The following is a 20538-nucleotide window of genomic DNA, read 5'->3' as shown; positions in this document are numbered from 1 at the left end:
ATTGCTGAAATACACAAGGCATCATGGATTTCCTTAAAAGAATTTAGGAACACAAAGCACAGTGACATAATTAATATTGTCTGTTTATAGTCTAGGGCGGTTCAGCTATGAAAGAAACCAACCAGAGTTAAATACTCCAAGGAGCTTTTCAGGACAAACAATGGGTGGGTCAGATAGCTATGCATTCCACTGATAAATGACTGGGATTCATGCATCAGTCTCTGAGGAGGGAAATGTATTGACTATTCTCAGTATTGCAAATTGTCTCTGTTACATTACATTCTGTTTACCCAAAAGGAAAATATTTACCATGCCTTTAAAGGTGCGCTTAAATTATTTGCATTTGTCTTAAACAGTGCAACCAAAAAAAAATGAAAGTGTGTTAAAGTCCTGAAAATATAATGTACTGATTGCTCTGCACTTGTACAACCGGTGTGTTTGCTTCAAGAAACTCAACTATAGTTCGTATAAACAAGCAGTTGTGTATCCATGGGAGCAGCCATTCAGAGCTAAAAATTAGAAAAGGCGCAGGATACACAGCGGATAACAGATAAACTCTGTGGTATACAATGGGATTCTTCAGAATGTATCTATTATCTACTGTGTATCCTGTGCTTGAATGGCTGACACCATGGCTGCACAGCAGCTTGATTGTATAAACTATAGTTGTGTTTCTGGAGCAAACACTCCAGTCTTACTGTTCCAGGGCAACAGCATATTATATTGTCATTCATTTAGTACACTTTAATTTTTTGGTGTTACTGTTATTTTAAAGCCGCCATGACCGACCCCTAAATATGTGGTGGCATTTAAAAAAAAAAAAAAAAAAAAAAGCAGAGAACTAATTCAGTTATCCAAGAAATGAGTGGAAACGTTCCCTATGCCTTAGATGTATGGCTATAAAATGCTGACTTACATTATCTCCCCCCCCCAGCAGTACCAGAAAAATATTAGTATTTTTCAAAGAGTAATGGAACAATATCTGGAATTTACGGCCATTTCTTGGTGTTACTGACCATTTAAGAAAATACAGTTTAAAATGTTTCAAAGAGACAGTACACAACAAATTTCGATATATTTGAATTTTCGATTTTTTTCAAATTCGAATCTAATTTGGACTATTCCCTAGTCAAAGTACAAAAAAATTAGCTTGAAATTCACATTTTTTTTAATTTGAATTTTCACTTCAACCGTTGATAAATCTGCCCTAAGTATGTGCTCTTTAATACTAAAGAAAAACAACTTTTTTTTTTTTTTACTAATTATTCTAAAACATTGGTACATCATTTTAACCATGTGTAAAAAAAAAAAAAAAAAATCCTCTTCTACTTGTACACCTTTTTTTTCTTCATTTTGCCCCTTCCATGTTTTGCTTCATGCACATCCTTTGGTTTTGCTTAGGTGTATGTACATCTTTGTTGTCTGGTTCTTTGTTCATTCTTTACTCTTCTTCCTAGCCCTTTTAAAGTGACAATACATGGGTCGATTTAAGTTCCCAATTCAAACCCTTCAGACTGAGATGGCAGCTTATCTGCCTGTATATGGGGGTCACTGACGGGCCTCCCCAACTAAAATCTGGATTAATATTGGATAAATATCAGTCAGGCTGGTTTGAAAAATCCCTTTGGAGGAGAAGCACATGGCCATGTTGATGTGGTCCTGGTCCAGTAGGTCTCCATAGGCCTCTCTAATTGTTGGACTTCGGGCCAATGACTGTATTTGCCCAGAATGTGGGTAGCCAAATCAGGTCCAGATCCACTCAGTTGGCAAATTTGCCAAACAAGTGGATCTTGCTATATGGTCACCTTAACCTCCTATATTCCTTCAATATCTGATTCCTCACAGTCTTTACCTCTCCACCTTCGCTCCATGTACATTATTTGGCTTTCATGTTTTACCTAATCTATATGTTTCCTCACAATCCTTTTCCTAGCACACCTAAGTAATAAAGGCTATGCTATATATATATATATATATATATATATATATATATATATATATATATATATATATATATATAGTCATGTGTTTGTAGCAGCACTATAACACTGTTTCCAATGACCTAAGTGTGTGGCTGTTTACTTTAGTGATTCTAATGCATCCATACAGATCTGTAGCTGTAAAGATGCAGTTTACCAGGTGTGGGAACCTGGGAATGCATGCAAATGGCTTACCTGCTGTTATTAAAAAAAGCTATTTGTTCTTGGACTATTATCCTGTACAAAGGTCTCTACAGAATCAAATAGAGGCTCAAATGGGGCCACATCAGGGTAAGATTTCCGCAGGATCATGTGCCACTACCAGTGTGGTCCTATATTTCTGTAGACCTTCCACTTTCAGAACTTGTAGCTACAGTGTTTTGCCTGCGCAAGTTAAAATCTTAGCATATATATTTGGGGACCCTAACACTGTGGATCTTTATACGGTCATAGAAATCCTTGGTGGCTTCTGAACTTCACAAAAGGATGGTCAATTATGCCTCTATTCATGGAAAATATAGTTTCCACCCAATATGTACTCCCTTGGAGTTGCCCTGACTTTGCACGTCATTGGATTAGGTGTATCCATACATAACATCGCAAAGCCATTTTCCAAACTATTTGTCCATTTCAGTTAGAAATACTGTATCCTTGTTGTAAAAACAGAAAATATGAACAATCCACGAACGATGCATAAGCTCTACTTTTGACATAGAACACAGGGCTAAGACACAGTATGATTTGCCCTTCCAAAATACCAAGAAGCACAAGTGATGTCCAAGTAGCAAGTAATTAAACCCCAACTTCACTCACATACGATGACATCAAACACAATTACTCTTCATACATGAATATTTTTATACATTCACTATCACAGCATCTATAGCTAGGAAACTTACTGCAAAGAATGTTATCAAGAGGGATCCTCCATTAGAGGTCAAATCATTATTCTATCTCGATTTATCCTAAAACCACACGCTGTTCTTGTATAGTAATGCTTTCTCTTACATATTCATATGTACAGAGATTGTGGCTGTATTATGGCTCTATCTTTGTTTTTGTTTTTTTTAATAACATAATGTTTCCTATACAATTGGGTGTCTACTTATGAATACAAAATATGTCAAATATACTTTTCCTTCTCCAATTATAAATATATATGTATTTTCTCTTGTAGAAATTCAGCAGGTCCTGTATGAATTTGCATGTCAAGTTGTTAAAGGAAATTTGAAGTACGATCAAGTTGCTGGCGTTTTTGCTGAAATAATAGTAAGTTAATACATTTTCATTTCCGTAAATTCATTTACAATTATGAAAAAGTGTAAGAAAAAAACATGTCTTGAATCAGAAGACAGGGGTTATATGTTGCCATCTTTGAAAGCTGTCTGCAAATGACAGCGTTAGCCAACATACAGGATGGCAGGAGCCTCAGTCGTGGCCTGTGATGAAGCAAAGCTGCTGCACATGTTACATACATATGTTACATACATATATGGTGGTTATAACATTATAATGTTGTATTATAGAATAATACTCATTTTCTTTTGTGCTACTTAGAGGAAACTATATTTAATGTGGGTACAGCATGCAAGTTTAGTTACTAAATGATGCAACATTATGAATTATTCTACTTTTTGTACAAACACTCCTTCAAATCAGTTCAAGCAGCCAATACTAATGGGTCCCCTACAATTGAGGGGGCTGCAGTTGAGCATAATGGAGATGACTGTAGGCCTGTAATATGGATTTGTAATTGCTCCCATGTGAGGCTTTATAATGGCAATGATTAATTGCTTTTATAGCTCAGGTTTTTGATGCTACAGTGATTTATTTCTAAAGGTTTGTCATATCTTGACACATGTTTCCAATAATGATAAAATCCCTGTAAACATAATACATTAGTGCTATAGTTGCAGATCAGAATTCCCTTGATTGCTGTATGTTATCTAGCTGTACTTTCTGACACAGCACTTGTGCTGTATTGGAGCTTTTAAACTTGGTACTTTCAAAAATCAGTATTTCGTGTAATGGGGAGTATATGTCAAAGCACTTCAGTGGCAGGCATATTTATATCACAGTCAGGGCTATGGGCAATTCCGTTGGATTGAACAACATTGAAAATGGAAGTTAGACATGCCAAAAAAAGACAAAAAAGTCAATCTATAAAAATACTGGAATATCACACTTCATTTAGGTGCTAAATGTTAGAGGGAAAGAACTGATGTTTTGGCTTGAGAAAGGCTGCACGTCTGTCAAAAACATCAGTTCTTTAATAAAACTTTTCACCTATATTTAGTCCTATGTGTGGTACTAAATTCCGTTATTGTTGAATTTTTGTAGTACTGCATATAATCTTGTGTTGCTGCGAGTGCTTACACTGCAAAAAAAAAAAAAAAGTAAATGTTGACTATTTGCTGTTAAGCAGTGCTCTCTTGGGGTGGGAATTCTGTAATTCAGGGCTCAGCAGCTGAAGGCTGCAAACAGATCACTACAGGCTTATAAGCAGGTGTGATTGTGTTTATTCTCCCATTCATTTCTTTCAATGGACATATGGGGTAGGTAATTTCCATTGTACACACACATATATATAGATATTTGCTACTGTGTTCTAATTGCATATTTATTTTCCAGGCCCTCAGAGATGACATGCCCTCAATCTTAGCAGATGTATTTTGTATTTTGGGTAAGTTCCAGTCTCCTGAATCGGCCTGCTTTTTATGATATACTAGTTTCTGCTGCCTGCCTTGAAAAACATCTAAATGACTAATAGTGAGTAGGTAGAGGTGGGTGGTGACGGCATATTATCTTCTGCCAAGATTCCTTCTGGAGAAGCAAGAAATTTAGTCCTCAAAAAACAATTGTATAGAATTATTAAAACACAATTTCCTCCCCCATGCTTTGTTTCCTGTGCTGGTTGACTTTCATTTAAAATCTCTGGAAATAATTCACAGTGACGTATACACAGTAAAAATTGGGCTCTGTTAATACAATAAATAAGGCATTTTCTATGGTATTAACATCGGGTATGCCATGTAAGGAGCCCTGTTACATCATTCTCTTCAGTTAGGTTCCATATTGTGGCAGAATTTCAGTGCAATTAGAGTGCAATTGCACAACTGTCGCAGACCCATTTCTAAATGAGAAAATTATAGCTTTAATTTGGATAACCGAAAAGTACAGTCCTTAGGCTCATGATTTACATTCTATATTTAATCACTGAGTTTAAATAGTAACCGGTATCAGAAGGGACTATACAATATCACAGTTAACTGGGAAATTCATTTACTGAAGACCAATGTCCTTATTGGCTATGTGTGCAAAAATATTTTTTTGTTTGCAAATTTTAAACGTGTGCTCATTTTTAAAAATGTGTGCTCAGGTCAGAATGAATGCAAAAAAATGTGTTTTTGCACAAAATTCTTTATGCATACTGTAATTTTTTGTATGCACTGCCCTCAAAATTGGTGTGGGTGCACAGAAGCGCACACCTCAGAGAAAACATTGCTGGATACCATTTAAGGTGAAAGACAGTTTATTTGATGCCGACTCTGTGGATCCTGTACATGCAAAGAGAGAGAACACTCCACTAGTGATGGGCGAATTTATTCGCCAGGCGCGAAATTCGCGAATTTTTCGGCGAAACGACGCAAGTTCGCCCATCACTACACTCCACATCACAGAAAAACAAAGAAAAAAAACATGTTCTTCTTGCCAAGCATGGGGCTCTGTCCCCAAGGGTACTAGTGACCAAGACTAGCTTGTGAACTTAATCCATCCAAGTCAGGGGGGCTCCTGGGGGAATCTGCATACACAAAATGTTATTCTCTATCACAGTATTAGCAGAAATAATCATAATGTGCACTCCCATTTCAGACAGTTTGGTGACAGATTTGCGTTGTATCTGAATTAAACCGTCTTATGCTATATCATAAATATGCTTCCCCACGCTTTTAATTTCTTCAAGAGCCACTTCGCCTACATGTTTTTATGGTTAACGTTTTTTTTTTTATGGATAACGTTTTTGGCATGCAGACACAGAATTAACATACAAACTAATTAAGGAAGAAAATGCAGCTATTTGACAGCAGAAGGGATTTACACCTTTCTTCATCTGATATTACCATAATATAGCAGGTTTATTGGCCCATCTTTTACTCCGATAGGTGATAAATCAACTGGCGTTGTCTCAAGAGGAAACTTCGGATGACTTTGGAAATCCCAAGGCATACGTATGCTATCCCGCAGGCAATTCATATTCTTGCCAGTGGGAAGGCATTTCGGGGAGATGAGTCGCCCGAAGTAGAAAAGATTTGTCGCTGGGTGACTAATCTCTCCATTTCCCACCACCCTTAAGGGAGATTAGTCGCCCAGTGACAAATGGAGAAGTAGAGCAGATTTGTCGCTGGGTGATTAATCTCCCCATTTGCCACTACCCTAAATGAGAACGACACCCCTCCACCGATAAACGACCCCATTCGCTACCCTCCACCGGCCCCCCTACCTGCATAGTAGGGATGCATTGAATCCAGGATTCGGTTCGATATTCAGCCAGGATTTGTCCTTTTTCAGCAGGATTCGGCCTAATCCTACTGCATACCTCCCAACTGTCCCTTTTTCGGAGGGACAGTCCTTTTTTGACAGCTCAACCTGCAGTCCCTCATTTGTACTGGAAAGTCCCTATTTTCTCTGCACTGAACAGCCAGAAAAAGAAACAAAGTTTCTCACTTAATTGGCTTTTAGCAGAACACAGAACAGCTAACAGGTGCAAATAAGATACTTTGTAACAATTTTAAGATAAATTTTGTAAAATTAACGTGGTAATTAGGGGGTGTGGCCACAGAAAGGGGTCGTGGTCCAAAAATTCGCCGTTCTACATGATAAAAATTTTTGTCTCTCTTTTTACTTCCAAAATGTTGAGAGGTTGAGAGAACTAAATCCTTAAAAACATGTTTTGTTTTGTTTTTTAATGAAAAAAAAAAATGTTTTGCTGCGCGTGCAGCTCTTTTTCCCCCTCCCCCATCCTGATTTGCATATTCAAATTAGGATTCCGTACAGTATTCGGCTGAATTTTACACTAAGGGTTCGGCCTAATCTAATCTATATATGCAGAGAAGTGCAGCTGAGCTCAGGGGTGCCATGTTTGGTATCTTCTGGATTCTCTTCTTCTAATTTACTGAGCTTTCCAGCTCCAACTGAGCATGCGCCAAAAGCTAAAGTGTCGTTGCTCACTTCAGGAAGATACCAAAGCTACGGAACATGGCTCCGCTGTGCTACTCTGCATTTATAGGTCAGTGTTGCTGCACAGGACATTTAAATTAGTAGAACACTATGTGGGGAGGAAGCAGGGGGGGGGCAGTGGAGGGTGGCAAATAGGGGCTTTTAGCTGTAGGGGGGTTTACTTCTCCTTGTAATTATACTGGCACTCTGAATTTTCCTGATTCCTCTTTCCCCATTGCTTTCAATGGTTTACATACATGGTACTTCATTTTCTTTGCATGTCTATTTCTGTACTGGCTTGCCCTTTTAAACAAATGTCTTATCTCTGGACACATTCTGTTACTTACCACGTCAACAATTTAAAGAAAGCTGCATAAAGCAAAAAAACATGAGGTAGGAAATCCTAAGCACTTGGTAGCTGTGTTTAAATATATTTTCCCTTTTCTCAAATAAATCTTGTTTTTCTTGACATTTGTATCGGCTTAAAATGAATGATGTGAATTGATGGTTGTGCAAAATGTTGATTCTGCTTTTGATGACAATTTTCCCTGTTCTTTGTTGACGATGGAACAAAAGTGCAGATGGCAGCTGATCTATTTATCCCTGTTTACAGAAACGCTGCATTTTCTCTGCATTGCCAAAACTGCAAACTCCCTATTTGCCATTGTTAATTACATGTGCATTATTTGAGCTGAACATCCTAATATGAAAAAATGCCTAAGTGGGTGCACTTGATGGTGGATGTCTCCTTGTTTGATTTAACACCCTGCATTATGGACAAGCAGTTGAGCAAAAAGGAAGGAATATTCATTAATGTTTATTTTGTGTATTTATGCAGATGTAGAAACAAGCTGTTTGGAAGAAAAATGGAGAAGAGACCATTTTACCCAACTAGTATCATCCTGTTTGGTAAGCTTGCATTTTATTTTAATACAAAGGGATATTTTAGTAACCTAAAGGAAAATTGCTGCTTTCTACCCAAGTAAGGTCTGCCATATGCACAGTGCTTTATTTCTGAGGGAGTCTGCCAAATATTCATATTACAGTCTTGTTCAGTCAGCACCAGACCTTGCTCTGTTTTTGTGCGAGTAGAAGCAAGTTGTATCCCTCCACTAAGCCTCCGTTTCTTATTGGTGAGGTGGAGGGTGCTTAAGATAAAATCACAAGACCATACTGTTCTTAAACATTAAATTCACTCAGCCAGGCCTTCTGACAGCTGCAAGGGAAGGGGAACATTAGATCTCTATTAGCTGCTGCCTGGGGCACCTAGTGGGCTAGCAATTGTATCCCCCGTGCCAATCGCTGCTTCACTATGAAGCATAGCAGCAGTTATTCTTTAGAGGATAATATGCCTTTTTTTTTTTTTTTAAATCGCCTCTTGCCAGGAGGCAAATGTAAACATATAGCAGAATTGTTTGTGCCCAGTCCTAGAAACCTTTAGCATTGTCCATAAGGGAAGGCAACCAAGCAGCAAAGACTTTATTCTCATGGGATAATCCTATTTGGCTTTCCAGTTAAAGGGGTTGTTCACCTTTAAACTAACTTGTAGTGTGATGTAGAGAGCGGTACTCTGAGACAATTTGTAATTGGTTTTAATGTTTTATTATTTGTGGTTTTTGAGTTATTTAGCTTTTTATTCTCCAGTTTGCAATTTCAGCAATCTGGTTGCTAGGGTCATTTGCACCAAAGCAAGCATGCATTGATATGAATAAGAGACTGGAAAATAAATAGGTGAGGGCCTGAGTAGAAAGAGGAGTAATATAAATGAGCAATAACAATACACGTGTAGCATTGCAAAGCATTTGTTTTTAGATGGGGCCAGTGACTCCCATTTGAAAGCTTGATAGAGTCCGAAGAAGAAGGCAAATAATTCGAAAACGCTACAAAATAAAAAATGATGGGCAATTGAAAAGTTGCTTAGAATTAGCCATTCTATAACATACCATATATACCCAAGTATAAGCCGAGGTACCTAATTTTACCCACGAAAACTGGGAAAACTTATTGACTCGAGTATAAGCCTAGGTGAGAGCTTTGGACAAGTGTTTTGCTTTAGGGCCTCTGTTTCACTATTGGCGACGCCAAATCACAATATGTCACCTAGCACTAAAGCGCAAGCAGCATCAGGCAAACCTAGTCCCTGTGCAGGTGAGAGCAGATAAGCGCTGGCTTCCCAGGCTGGGTTCACTCTCCCCAGGGCTGCCTGTTCCATGCACTTACAACATTTAGTGCAGAGGAGGAAGAGGGAAAACTCTGCAGCACGCGTTTTAAATCTCCCTCATTCTTCCGCACTATGGAGGAGCCAGCCATGCAGCCGCCCAGAGCATCCAGCTCCACAGCGCACACACGCAGCAATCCCTGCCCTCAAAAGCAAGCCACTCACCATAGGAAATCCTCCGTCTTTCACCTATCGCTTTGCACGCACCCCCTCCTGTTGCCGCATGGTCCTAGCGTCTGGTCCCTTAGACGCGAAACCCCTGTGCACTCGCGAGCAAGCTCTCAAGCACCGGAGCACCCAGTACTGACTCGAGTATAAGCCAAGGTAGACTTTTTCAGCACATTTTGGGTGCTGAAAAACTCGGCTTATATTCGAGTATATGCAGTATTAAAAGTTAACTTAAAGGTGAACCACCCCTTAAAACTGGTGCTGACAGTATCAGGGAACGGACTAAAATCCCTCTATTCAGAGTTTATTCTTTGCTACATGTGGATATGTATATTTTGAACATTGATGGGTGTGTATAAAAAGTGTACTTTAATTATGGCAAACTTAAAAAAAAAAAATTGACAGCTGACATCTGTTTCCGAGGAAATCTTCCTTCATGACAAACATTCACATTTGTGTTTTGCAGTATTTAGTCTCAGACACGATTCTGAAAGAGCGCCTAGATCCAGACACGCTGGAATCCCTGGGGCTTATCAAACAGTCACAACAGTTCAACCAGAAATCTGTGAAAATAAAGACCAAACTTTTGTAAGTAGCCTTTTGAAACAAATTTAACTAATCTAATTATTTTTCTCTCTGCAGTCATAAAAAATAAACCCCCGGCCTAGTTTACTGTTCAAGCAATGTTACATTACACGTTCTTTTATCATTTCTATATTAAAAGTCTGTTGTGGTGCATTACTAACACGGATGATAAGTTGCACCAGTGCATTTAGCAGTGAGAATCGACCAAAGTTTTGCTTTTAGTTTTGAACTTTATTAGACTAAGGAAAATGTATTGCTGATTTGGTTGCTATGGATAAATTCACTGATACAATTCAGCATCTGTGTTAGTCAATCAGCCACTTTGTCTTCAGTTTTAAATTCTAAAATTACCCACCAACTGTTCTGATATGTGGGCAACAATTGTAACTACTTTCTGCATTTCTGCTGCAGATGACTTTACATGCAATCTTCCCAAGATTTAGCTGACCCGAGAGCTCAATTCAGCAAATGTGGGATGTAAGCAGATCCTCTTACAGCTGTGCTGGCAGATTCGGAAGTCTAAACATTTCTTTAGAAGCAATTTAATAACCTACATGCTACAAAAGCTCTTGTTTTTCACATTGTTTGCTAGGACCCATCATAGCATTCATTTCATTCTTTTATTTCTAAATTGGCTAGGCTTGTCTTTTTTGCAAGGACATTGTATCTTTTAGGTTGCTACAAACACTGCATTGGTGTTTTACAGTATATGTGAAATATGGAATGCCCATATAACGTTTTTACAGTTACATATTAAATTCAGTATTTTAACAGCAATGCTCTCTTCCTGTACTTGGGTACACTATTCTGCTGAAAAATGAAGGGGCAGATTTACTAAAGGGCTAAGTGATTCACCAGCGTTACAGTTTTAAGACACTTTGCTGATTTACTAACGGGTGCAGGCGTAAGTTCGCTAGCGAAAGAGACAGACGCTAGCGATCATTCGCACTTATCGCCAGGTGAATTTTCGCTTTGGCGAATGGACGTTACTCCACAAATTCACTAACATGCTGATTTAACTGAACGTTACCTCTTTCGCCAGACTTGCCTTCACCAGCTCAGACCAGACGAAGTGCATTGGAGTACATACATAGATCTTCCTCAGTTTTTAGGGGAAAGATTTTCTAAGTCCCAAAAAACGTTTTTCAGAGTGATAGCCTGCAAAAGTCCTTAGAATTTTTTGTTTAGGTAACTGGGTTCCCCCATACATTTCCTAACATATGGAACATAAACTATACAGTGGGCTCATGTGTAGGGCATTATGACAATTCTATTTTTTTCCTAGACTTGTGTAATGTAATATATTTGCAGCAACATATACGTCCATTCAACTTTACAATTTCTAGCCATATGCAAATTAGCCTGAGCGAAGACCTCTTAACGAAGTTTCGCTAGGCATAATTGAACGCTAGCGCATCTTCGCTTTGATTGCGAAAATTCGCCAGCGTTCGGCACACCTAGACGCAACTTCACATTTTAGTAAATTAGCATTGTCTGTGCAAATTTTTGCCTGGCAAAGTGTAGCGATGGGTGTGAAGCCGTCGTTGACGAATTTTCACGTTAGTAAATTTCCCCCTAAGGGAGGACTTGGTAAAGGTCAAAAAAAAGATAGTTTGATGTTTCTCCCATATATCAAGTTTTTTTTTCTTGCATCCTTACACTTGTATTTTATCAATGGAATAATTTAGGTGCTCAAAGTTGCTGAAATCCATAATAATAATTTATGTATTTATTTATTTATTTTTGCAACAAACAGGGCAAAAAAAAAAAAAAATATCGCTGAGATTCCTTCTGTGTAAAGCAGCACCCTCCCTTCCCCCAGCTGCAGCCTGTTAGGCTAAACTTGAGCATTAACTGTTCATTCCTTTTTTTTTTCTTTGTTTGTAGTTATAAGCAACAGAAATTTAATTTATTACGTGAAGAAAATGAAGGCTATGCAAAGCTGATCACAGAACTTGGACAAGATCTTTCGGGAAGCATAACCAGTGATTTAATTCTTGAAAATATTAAGTCTTTAATCGGTAAGGGATGGAACAAGACACTGAGTATTGTATTTAACTAGTTGAAGATTTTTTCTGAATGTCATTCTTATCTTCTTAGGGTCTGGCCACACGGGCAGATTCGGGGAGATTTGTCGCCAGGCGACAAATCTTCTCTTCTTTGCGGCAGACTAATCTCCCCGATCTGCCTTCCACCAGCTCAAATGTAAATCACCTAGGGGCAGGCACATGGAACGGTTCTTCGAAGTCTCCCATTATTGCCCCACAAGGAAACATCGGGCATCTTGGGAAATGAATCGCTCCATGTGCCTGCCCCCAGGCAATTTACATTTTAGCCGGCGGAAGGCAGATCGGGGAGATTTGTCGCCGTGAAGAAGAGGAGATTTGTCGCCTGGTGACTAATCTCCCTGATCTGCCCGTGTGGCCAGACCCTTATGGTAATATGCTCTTCCATGAAAAATATAATTGGCAGTTGCTGTTAGTACTGGCCAGGTATTGTGGCTTTTCTTACTTGCACTATACTTGAAGTATCCTTCAATTTTGGTTGCTCATGCCTATTAAAGTGAAGCCTCTTGTAGTTTATTTTCCTTAATATTTTCTTACCAACATATATTGTCACGAGTTGCATGTGCATCTTGTTTTCTAGGATGACGAGACTTAGGTTGAGTTTTTGTGTAACGTTGCAGATTTTTTTTCCCACTTACCCAAACTGGTGTGCTTTTCTTTAGGTTGCTTTAACCTGGACCCCAACAGAGTGCTGGATATCATTTTAGAAGTGTACGAATGTCGACCAGACCATGATGATTTTTTTGCGCCATTGATTGAATCATACATGTGCATGTGTGAACCTCAAACACTGTGTCATATCCTTGGGTTTAAATTCAAGTTTTATCAGGTATAAAACAGAATTTGTTTCCTGTTTTTAAAAATTAAATTCCGTGCATCCCCACCTATGTAGCACTGACTACTCTATATTTGTTTATTGCAGGAGCCCAGTGGAGAAACCCCTTCTTCTTTGTACAGAGTAGCGGCTGTGCTTTTGCAAAACAATCTCATTGAACTAGAGGATCTTTATGTGCATGTAAGTGTAATGTGATGCCTTTTTTTGAAAACTTGTATCCCTACACCTTGTGTAATAGGACATATTAGTTTTTAAAATAAGGTTAATTTATCTCAAAACCATTGCATCACTGTTTACTGGTATATATATTACAATAAAAAACAGTGCAGAAGTCATGCATGTTAGTTTTCTAGAGAACCAAGGTGTCCCTTGCATTTTCAAGCCTCCTTGCTCTTTTAAAGTGATAGTGACACAGTCAAGGTCAGTTATGTTTGTAACCAGTGAGCTGGAGGAGGCATTGGGGGGACATTATTAGTATTTTCAGTATAGGGTTTATATAGGTATAGTGACACGTTCCTGCTAAAACTTGGAACAGGTTACTATACCTTTCATTTAGTACAAGTATAGCAAGAAAAATAGAGTAATGCCTATTTTATAGGAGACTATAATGGAATAAGTCTACAGGTGGACTGACCTGTTATGTATTAGACATTGGTGTTTTTCACGGGACCAGAAAAAAACAGTGTTTAATCCAGGAAAATGTAAAATCAGGGAATTGTATTCTACATAATATATAGGTGGGACCAAAAAACAGCAATGTAAAATGAGGGAAAACTTAAAATCAGGGGATGTAAAATTGAGTTTCCACTGTAATTTGTAAAATAATTGCACTGTGCTATTCCAGCTTCTTCCAGCAGAGAGTAGCATTATTGAGGAGTACAAGAAGGAAGTGATAGAGGCCAAGCAGATTGTCAGAAAACTTACCATGGTGGTCTTGTCCTCTGATAAAGGCGAAGAAAAGGAAAAAGAAAAGGATGAAGAGAAGACAGAAAAGGTATTTTCTTTAACCGTTAAAACTGACTAATTGCAAAAGTTAAAATGGTTTCTTTGGCCTGCTGTGACTGCTGCAAATAGAATAATAAAACCACAGTGACTTTATATAGCCTTATTGGTTTTCTTCCTGAAAAAGTAAGCAGCCATTACTTTTGTCAGTAATATGAGACACTCTTTTAAACTTATTCTTTTGAAAGTTCGGCCGCTGGAAACCACTATGTTCTTAGGGCATCTAGCATTTTAGCACACCTATTTCTTTAAAAAGATGATATATTTCCTGTATTTTAAAGACACCCTCAGTTGAACCCAAAACATATCTATGTGCCCAGCTAAATGTAATCCAATAAAAAGGTTTGTGTTAGATGGTGGTAGTCCTTTGTGTTTTTGAAGAAATTTTGGCAAGATGCATTGTGGTTACTGAAGCTTCTTTGTTCTCAGCCTCCTGACAACCAAAAGCTAGGCTTGTTGGAATCCCTACTGAGGATTGGCGACTGGCAACATGCGCAAAGTATTATGGATCAGATGCCTCCATATTATGCTGCTTCACACAAACCAATTGCCGTGGCTCTGTGTGATCTAATTCATAAAACTATTGAACCGCTTTATCGAAGGTAAGTCAATATTGCTCTTATGGTAGATTAGCAGTCTTACAATTTATTTAATCTTATTTAGAGGGCTTAATGTACATGCTGAATTGTGCTTAGGGAATACTTATACTGACCTAGATTTATGGTACCGCTCATCAGAGAAAGCCTAGGGCGTTGTGCCTTCTATGAAATGTTTTTTTCATGGCTCTGCATGCCAGACCAAACCTGTGATAGTAATATTTGTCCCCTGGGGTGAAGATCATGTCCTTTTGAGATTATAAATACAGTAAGCAAGTCATATGGAGTTTGAGGCCAGACTATGAATGAGCCATTGGTTTTTACAAGTATACAACCCCCGAGAAGCTGAGTAATGGTAAATGTGAAATACTTAATATATCCAATAGGAAAATCCATAAGGGAAATATAAAATAAGTGTGTAATGGCTCTTTGAAAGAATTAAGGGGTAAACAGGAGTGATAAGCATACTATCGTGTTTTAATATATGACTTCTGATTTATTTTATCCTCATGGAGGCACAGGTAGGTGAGACAATCTAAATAGCTGAGGGAATTGGGTGGTGGTGGTGCTGAGCCATCATGATAAGGAGACTGCAGGGTGCACAAAGAATTGCATAGTTCAAGGATTTAGCACACTGGAGAATACAATAGAAAAATCCTTGACAAATTCCATTGTAATGTATGGTAGTTGAATGATTTTCAATTGACTTTGTTTTCCTGCAACCTGCAAGGGTGTTATATTCAGTGTTGATTCGTTTTGATTTTGTGTGCGTGTGAGGGGGTAGAATATTTTTAAAAAAATTAACTACGAAAAAGCAATTTATTAAAAAAAATTTCTACTCAATGAAAAGCTTTTATTGGTAGGTTACACAAACTGTACACAGAAAAAATTGACTGGCAAAGGTTAGCTTCTGACAAAATCTACAGACATATCATTCAATAGCATTCTGAAAAAATGCACAATATGAAATAACCCCTGCAATGCAGGTCACTTATTCACAGGGCCACAACAATTACTGGACAGGTTTTTTTTAACAGACACTTTTTTTTTAACTTAATTTTTTTTAATATATATTCCCCCTTCCCTTTTTCATTTTCTGAGCCACCCGTGGAGGAATATCGAGTATTAGCAATATTGAGACTGTCAGTCCAGTGATGCCAGATTTGCATATTCTGTCCTTTTTGTCAATCTAGTTCATTCCAGTGCTGCCATGTTGTCCGTGGCTTTCCACCATACCTGAAGTGTTGGGGTTAAAGGAGAACTAAACCCTAAAAATGAATGTGGCTTAAAATGTCATTTATATACTGGATTTATTGCACCAGCCTAAAGTTTCAGCTTCTCAGCAGCAGCAATGATCCAGGATTTCAAACTTGTCACATGGGGTCACCATCTTGGAAAGTGTCTGTGACACAGCTGCTCAGTGGGCTCTGAGCTGCCTTTGAGAAGCTAAGCTTAGGGGTCGTCACAAATTATCAAGCAGAAAATGAGGTTGGCCTATAATATAAGCTGATTATTAAATTCTGGTTCTTGTTGCACTGGTTTCTGAGTGGCCATGTAGTAATTATCTTTATTAATTACTAATCAACCTTATATTGTGACATTTATATTTTATGTACTGTATATTGTGAGGGGGTCCCTAAGCTCAGTAAGTGACAGCAGCACAGAGCATGTGCAGTGAATCGGCAGAAAAGAAGATGGGGAGCTACTGGGGCATCTTTGGAGACACAGATCTTCTCTGCTAAAGGGCTGTGGTTGCTTTGGGCTGGTACAGAAGCCCAAAATGTAGTGTACAAATCTTCTAGCCTATGTCTTCTTTAGTTAAGCTTTAGTTGGTGCAAAGGAGGAAGTTATGTTCTGGCTTTAATGTTAGACATCCGATAACTCCAGTCTTTGTAAATTTAAAAGTGTTCAACGCACAATGCAATAACTATCTGTTTTACATTGTGAAATGCTAATTTTTATTCCTATTTATGTTCATTTCAAAAACAAAAATCTTACAACTTTTATTCAATTTCTCCCTTAGCGTTTAACTTCTGTTGATTTCTGGTAGACATTTTTCATGTCTCTAAAAATGTCTCTAACCTTTTTTATTTTATTTGGCTTCATAGAATGGGGGTACCCAAAGGTGCCAAAGGATCTCGTATTGTTCCCTTACAAAGCAAGAGAGCCCCAAAGCAAGCAGAATCATTTGAAGACTTACGGAGAGATGCCTTCACTATGCTTTGCTACCTGGGCCCACATCTTTCTCATGACCCTATATTGCTTGCGAAAGTAGTTAGGCTTGGAAAAGCATTAATGAAAGAGGTATGCGTTATGCCTTTATCTGAATGTGAAAAACTGTCCTCGTTCTAAACACGGACCGGGGCTCATTTATCAACACTGGGCAAATTTGCCGATGGGCAGTTTCCTATATCAACCAATCAGTGATTAGCTTTTTAAAGCCAGCTGTAAGAAGAACAATGAATGCAGCGATTTGATTGATTGCCATTGGTTACTGCCCATGGACAAATTTGCCCAGTGTTGATAAATGACCCTCAATTGAGTTTGTCTTCACTGAGAACAGGTGCATAATCAAGTCATCACTTTATATTATTTAGTTTACATTTAAGAAGCTTCAATTCTCATCACTTCTGGTAACAGAAGTGGAAAATTGTTATTTGTGGTTGGAGAGATCTCACTGGAAGTGCTCCTACCTCTGCTAAGGTTCCCAACTTAGAATAAGATTAACCAACCGGTTGCAATAGTTCATTACTTAAAGGGGCACCCTTGTTCAATATGTATTCTGTGATTAACAAAATAACAGTTGCAACAAATTGGGAAGGGAGGGGGTTGTGTACTGCTAATCTAACAATCTACCTTACTTTAATTTTTGTTAGCTGAAACAATAAAAATATAGAATTTTCATGAAAACAGTAGGAATAGCTATGCCCATTTAACCCCTGTATAAACAAAACACCACTCAACTGCTTATTTAAACACTTTATTAGTGGAGTGTAGGCTTTTTGGGGGGAATTTTGATAGCTTTGCCATTAAAACCCTGACTTATTTATAAGCTATTTTTCTGCTTAGGAGTATATGTAGACATTTTTTTGTTCATTTTAATATGTGTTTCAGAACACTTGCAGGCAGGGGAAACCCATTTTTAATTAAAGATTTCCAACAGGTTGTAGTTCCTTAAAAATAAAAAAATACATAAAACTTGACTTTTCTTTTTACATTGAGCTTGCATGGAAACTGACATTTTTAGCATATTTCATACTATTTTGATTCCTTAACACACAATCCCAAATGCAAAAAACACCAATTGCAGTGTCTTTGGCTGCAATGAAACTTATTAGCAGTGCTGTGATAGAAAGTCATGAAATGCTTCCATGTTTATCGTCCCTTAAAAGTGTACCTGATGGTACTTGGCATAACCCTTAACTCCAAAAACTGCTGTTGACCTAGAGATCAGCATGATGAGCGTGCTCCCCAACACACACGGTATTGTCAGTTTTATTAATTGCTATGTATTACCTTATTGACTTCCCACTGTATTTTACAGAAAATCACAGACTGCTTGTGTAACGTCTTTCTATTGTTTTTATCTGTTTGTTTTAGTCACAGTCTGAGACGAACGCAGAAGAAAAAGAAAGGATGGTGAGTAGTTTATATTTAAGCAAAAGAACAATAAAGCCTCTATGAAGGGACATTTAGGAATATTTAGTGCAGCATCAAAGTTGTTGTTTGTTAGTCAGCACTCCCATATGATATATACAGATGGGGCTTACAATTTCTACTCCATTAGTTGGTTTAAAAAAAAGTCCTGGCTGTATATTATATGCCACGTCTGTGTACATTGAAAAGTAACAAATATTAGGTTTTAGGGATGCACCGAATCCAGGATTCGGTTCGGGATTCGGCCTTTTTCAGCAGGATTCGGCCAAATCCTTCTGCCAGGCCGAACCAAATCTGAATCATAATTTGCATATGCAAATTAGGGGCAGGGAGGGAAATGGCATGACTTTTTGTCACAAAACAAGGAAGTAAAAAATGTTTCCCCTTCTCACCCTTAATTTGCATATGCAAATTTAGATTCAGTTCGGCATTCCAAAATCTTCTATATTGTAGGGTCTCTTAGTAGTACAATGGTTACTCACCACATCAAAGAAGTGGCCCAGGTGCACTTCCACCAGGCGGATGTTCAAATAGTGAAAAAGTTTATTGTGTCAAAACAGCCTGACGCGTTTCGTGTTCCAAACACAAGTGTTTGGGACACGAAACGCGTCAGGCTGTTTTGACACAAACTTTTTCACTTCTTGAACATCTGCCTGGTGGAAGTTTTTGCCCTTGAGTGCCTGCTTCCATTCGAGATTTCAGTTCGGTATTCGGCTGCATCTTTCCCGAAGGATTCAGCCGAATCCAAAATAGTGGATTTAGTGTTTCCCTATCAGGTTTGCTGCCAGTGTTACAGTTGAAGCTGCTGTTTAATTTTCAGTCATGTATTTACTGCAATGTGGTTGAATTATTTGGTCTTTTAACCTGGGATTCTTCTTGATTTTTGTAGGAGGTTTTATTCAGTTGCTTGCTCAGCGTTACAGACCAAGTGTTACTACCTGCTATTACTTTATTGGATGGCAACGCCTGTATGTCGGAAGAACTTTGGGGAATGTTCAAATGCTTTCCTTACCAATACAGGTATGAATCTGATAATGCATGCTTAAATGGTTCTGCTTGCAGGACTAAACAGGCATGCAGCTTTGCACAACTTCAGCAACATACTATGGTCAGATCCAGTGTTTTTTTGTTTGTTTTATGGTTCCTTAATATTCGTAGTTTCCAATCTAAATGGTGGGTGTTACAAATTACCCTAGCAACCATGCACTGATTTGAAGAAGAGACTGGAATATGAATAGGAGAGGCCTGAATAGAAAGACTAGAAATCAAAAGTAGCAATAACAATACATTTGTAGACTTGCAGAGCATTTGTTTTTAGATAGGGTCAGTGACCCCCATTTAAAAGGCTGGAAAGAGTCAGAAGAAGAGGGCAAATCATTAAACCACTGTAGAAAAAGTTAGTCTTTTAGAATTAGCCATGCTATAACATACTAAAAGTTAACGTAAAGGTGAACCACCCCTTTAATCTGAGAACTAAGAGCAAGAGCAATTGTGGAAAGTGGGGATGGGTAGTTAATCAAATTACCAGTTCAAAGATAAGCTCTCTGGATAATGATCTGCTACTTATTGGAAAGCCTGGAACAGAAGGTGGCTAGAAGAAAGGAGGAAGCGTGTTTATTCAGCAGTAACAAATCAATGCAGCAGAAAGCTGTACCCCCCCCCATGCCTGTTAATGAACTGATTCATTCTGGTACTTTGTTTTAGGAGTGATGACCAACAGAGCCGAGAATTTAAACAGTGAAACCACTTTCGATAGCCATTACATTTACAAATAACGCTTTGGCTACTAACAATTTAAAATGAGCTTTCTGCAATTTTTGTAATCTGTTATGCTCCTGTTTACTTAAAGATATCGTCTGTATGGTCAGTGGAAGAATGAAACATACAACAGCCACCCGTTGCTGGTCAAAGTTAAGGCACAAACAATTGACAGAGCCAAGTACATCATGAAGTGAGTAAAAACCGTTGTGTTCTTCCTTTGCATTTTAATGTTTTGAACGTAGTTGATGAATTTTAACTTAAAGGGATATTGTCATGGGAAAAAATTATTTTTTCAAAACGCATCAGTTAACAGCTGTTTTTCAAAAGAGCAAACAGATTTTTTTTTTTATATTTAATTTTGAAAACTGTCATGGAGCTAGACATATTGTCAGTTTCCCAGCTGCCCCCAGTCATGTGACTTGAGCTCTTTTCTGCTGTACTGCAAGTTGGAGTG

At 38.2% G+C, this 20538-nt stretch overlaps 1 protein-coding gene across 1 annotated transcript in view; it reads left to right on the top strand.

Annotated features, from left to right (window-relative positions):
- The window catches only part of thoc2.L (THO complex 2 L homeolog), a 78090-nt gene that overhangs the window by 10405 nt on the left and 47147 nt on the right, over positions 1–20538 (top strand). Inside the window, exons 3-15 of the mRNA XM_018229819.1 lie at positions 3157–3248; positions 4611–4662; positions 8035–8105; positions 10049–10170; positions 12055–12188; positions 12896–13062; positions 13156–13248; positions 13913–14062; positions 14500–14672; positions 16775–16970; positions 18267–18305; positions 19213–19343; positions 20173–20274. Of these exons, the coding sequence (XP_018085308.1) occupies positions 3157–3248; positions 4611–4662; positions 8035–8105; positions 10049–10170; positions 12055–12188; positions 12896–13062; positions 13156–13248; positions 13913–14062; positions 14500–14672; positions 16775–16970; positions 18267–18305; positions 19213–19343; positions 20173–20274 (1522 nt within the window). The remainder of the gene's footprint in view (positions 1–3156; positions 3249–4610; positions 4663–8034; positions 8106–10048; positions 10171–12054; positions 12189–12895; positions 13063–13155; positions 13249–13912; positions 14063–14499; positions 14673–16774; positions 16971–18266; positions 18306–19212; positions 19344–20172; positions 20275–20538) is intronic.

Source organism: Xenopus laevis, chromosome 8L (genome assembly GCF_017654675.1).
Source record: "Xenopus laevis strain J_2021 chromosome 8L, Xenopus_laevis_v10.1, whole genome shotgun sequence".
In the NCBI taxonomy this organism is placed as follows: domain Eukaryota; kingdom Metazoa; phylum Chordata; class Amphibia; order Anura; family Pipidae; genus Xenopus; species Xenopus laevis.
This window is presented reverse-complemented; position numbering and strand designations above follow the sequence as displayed.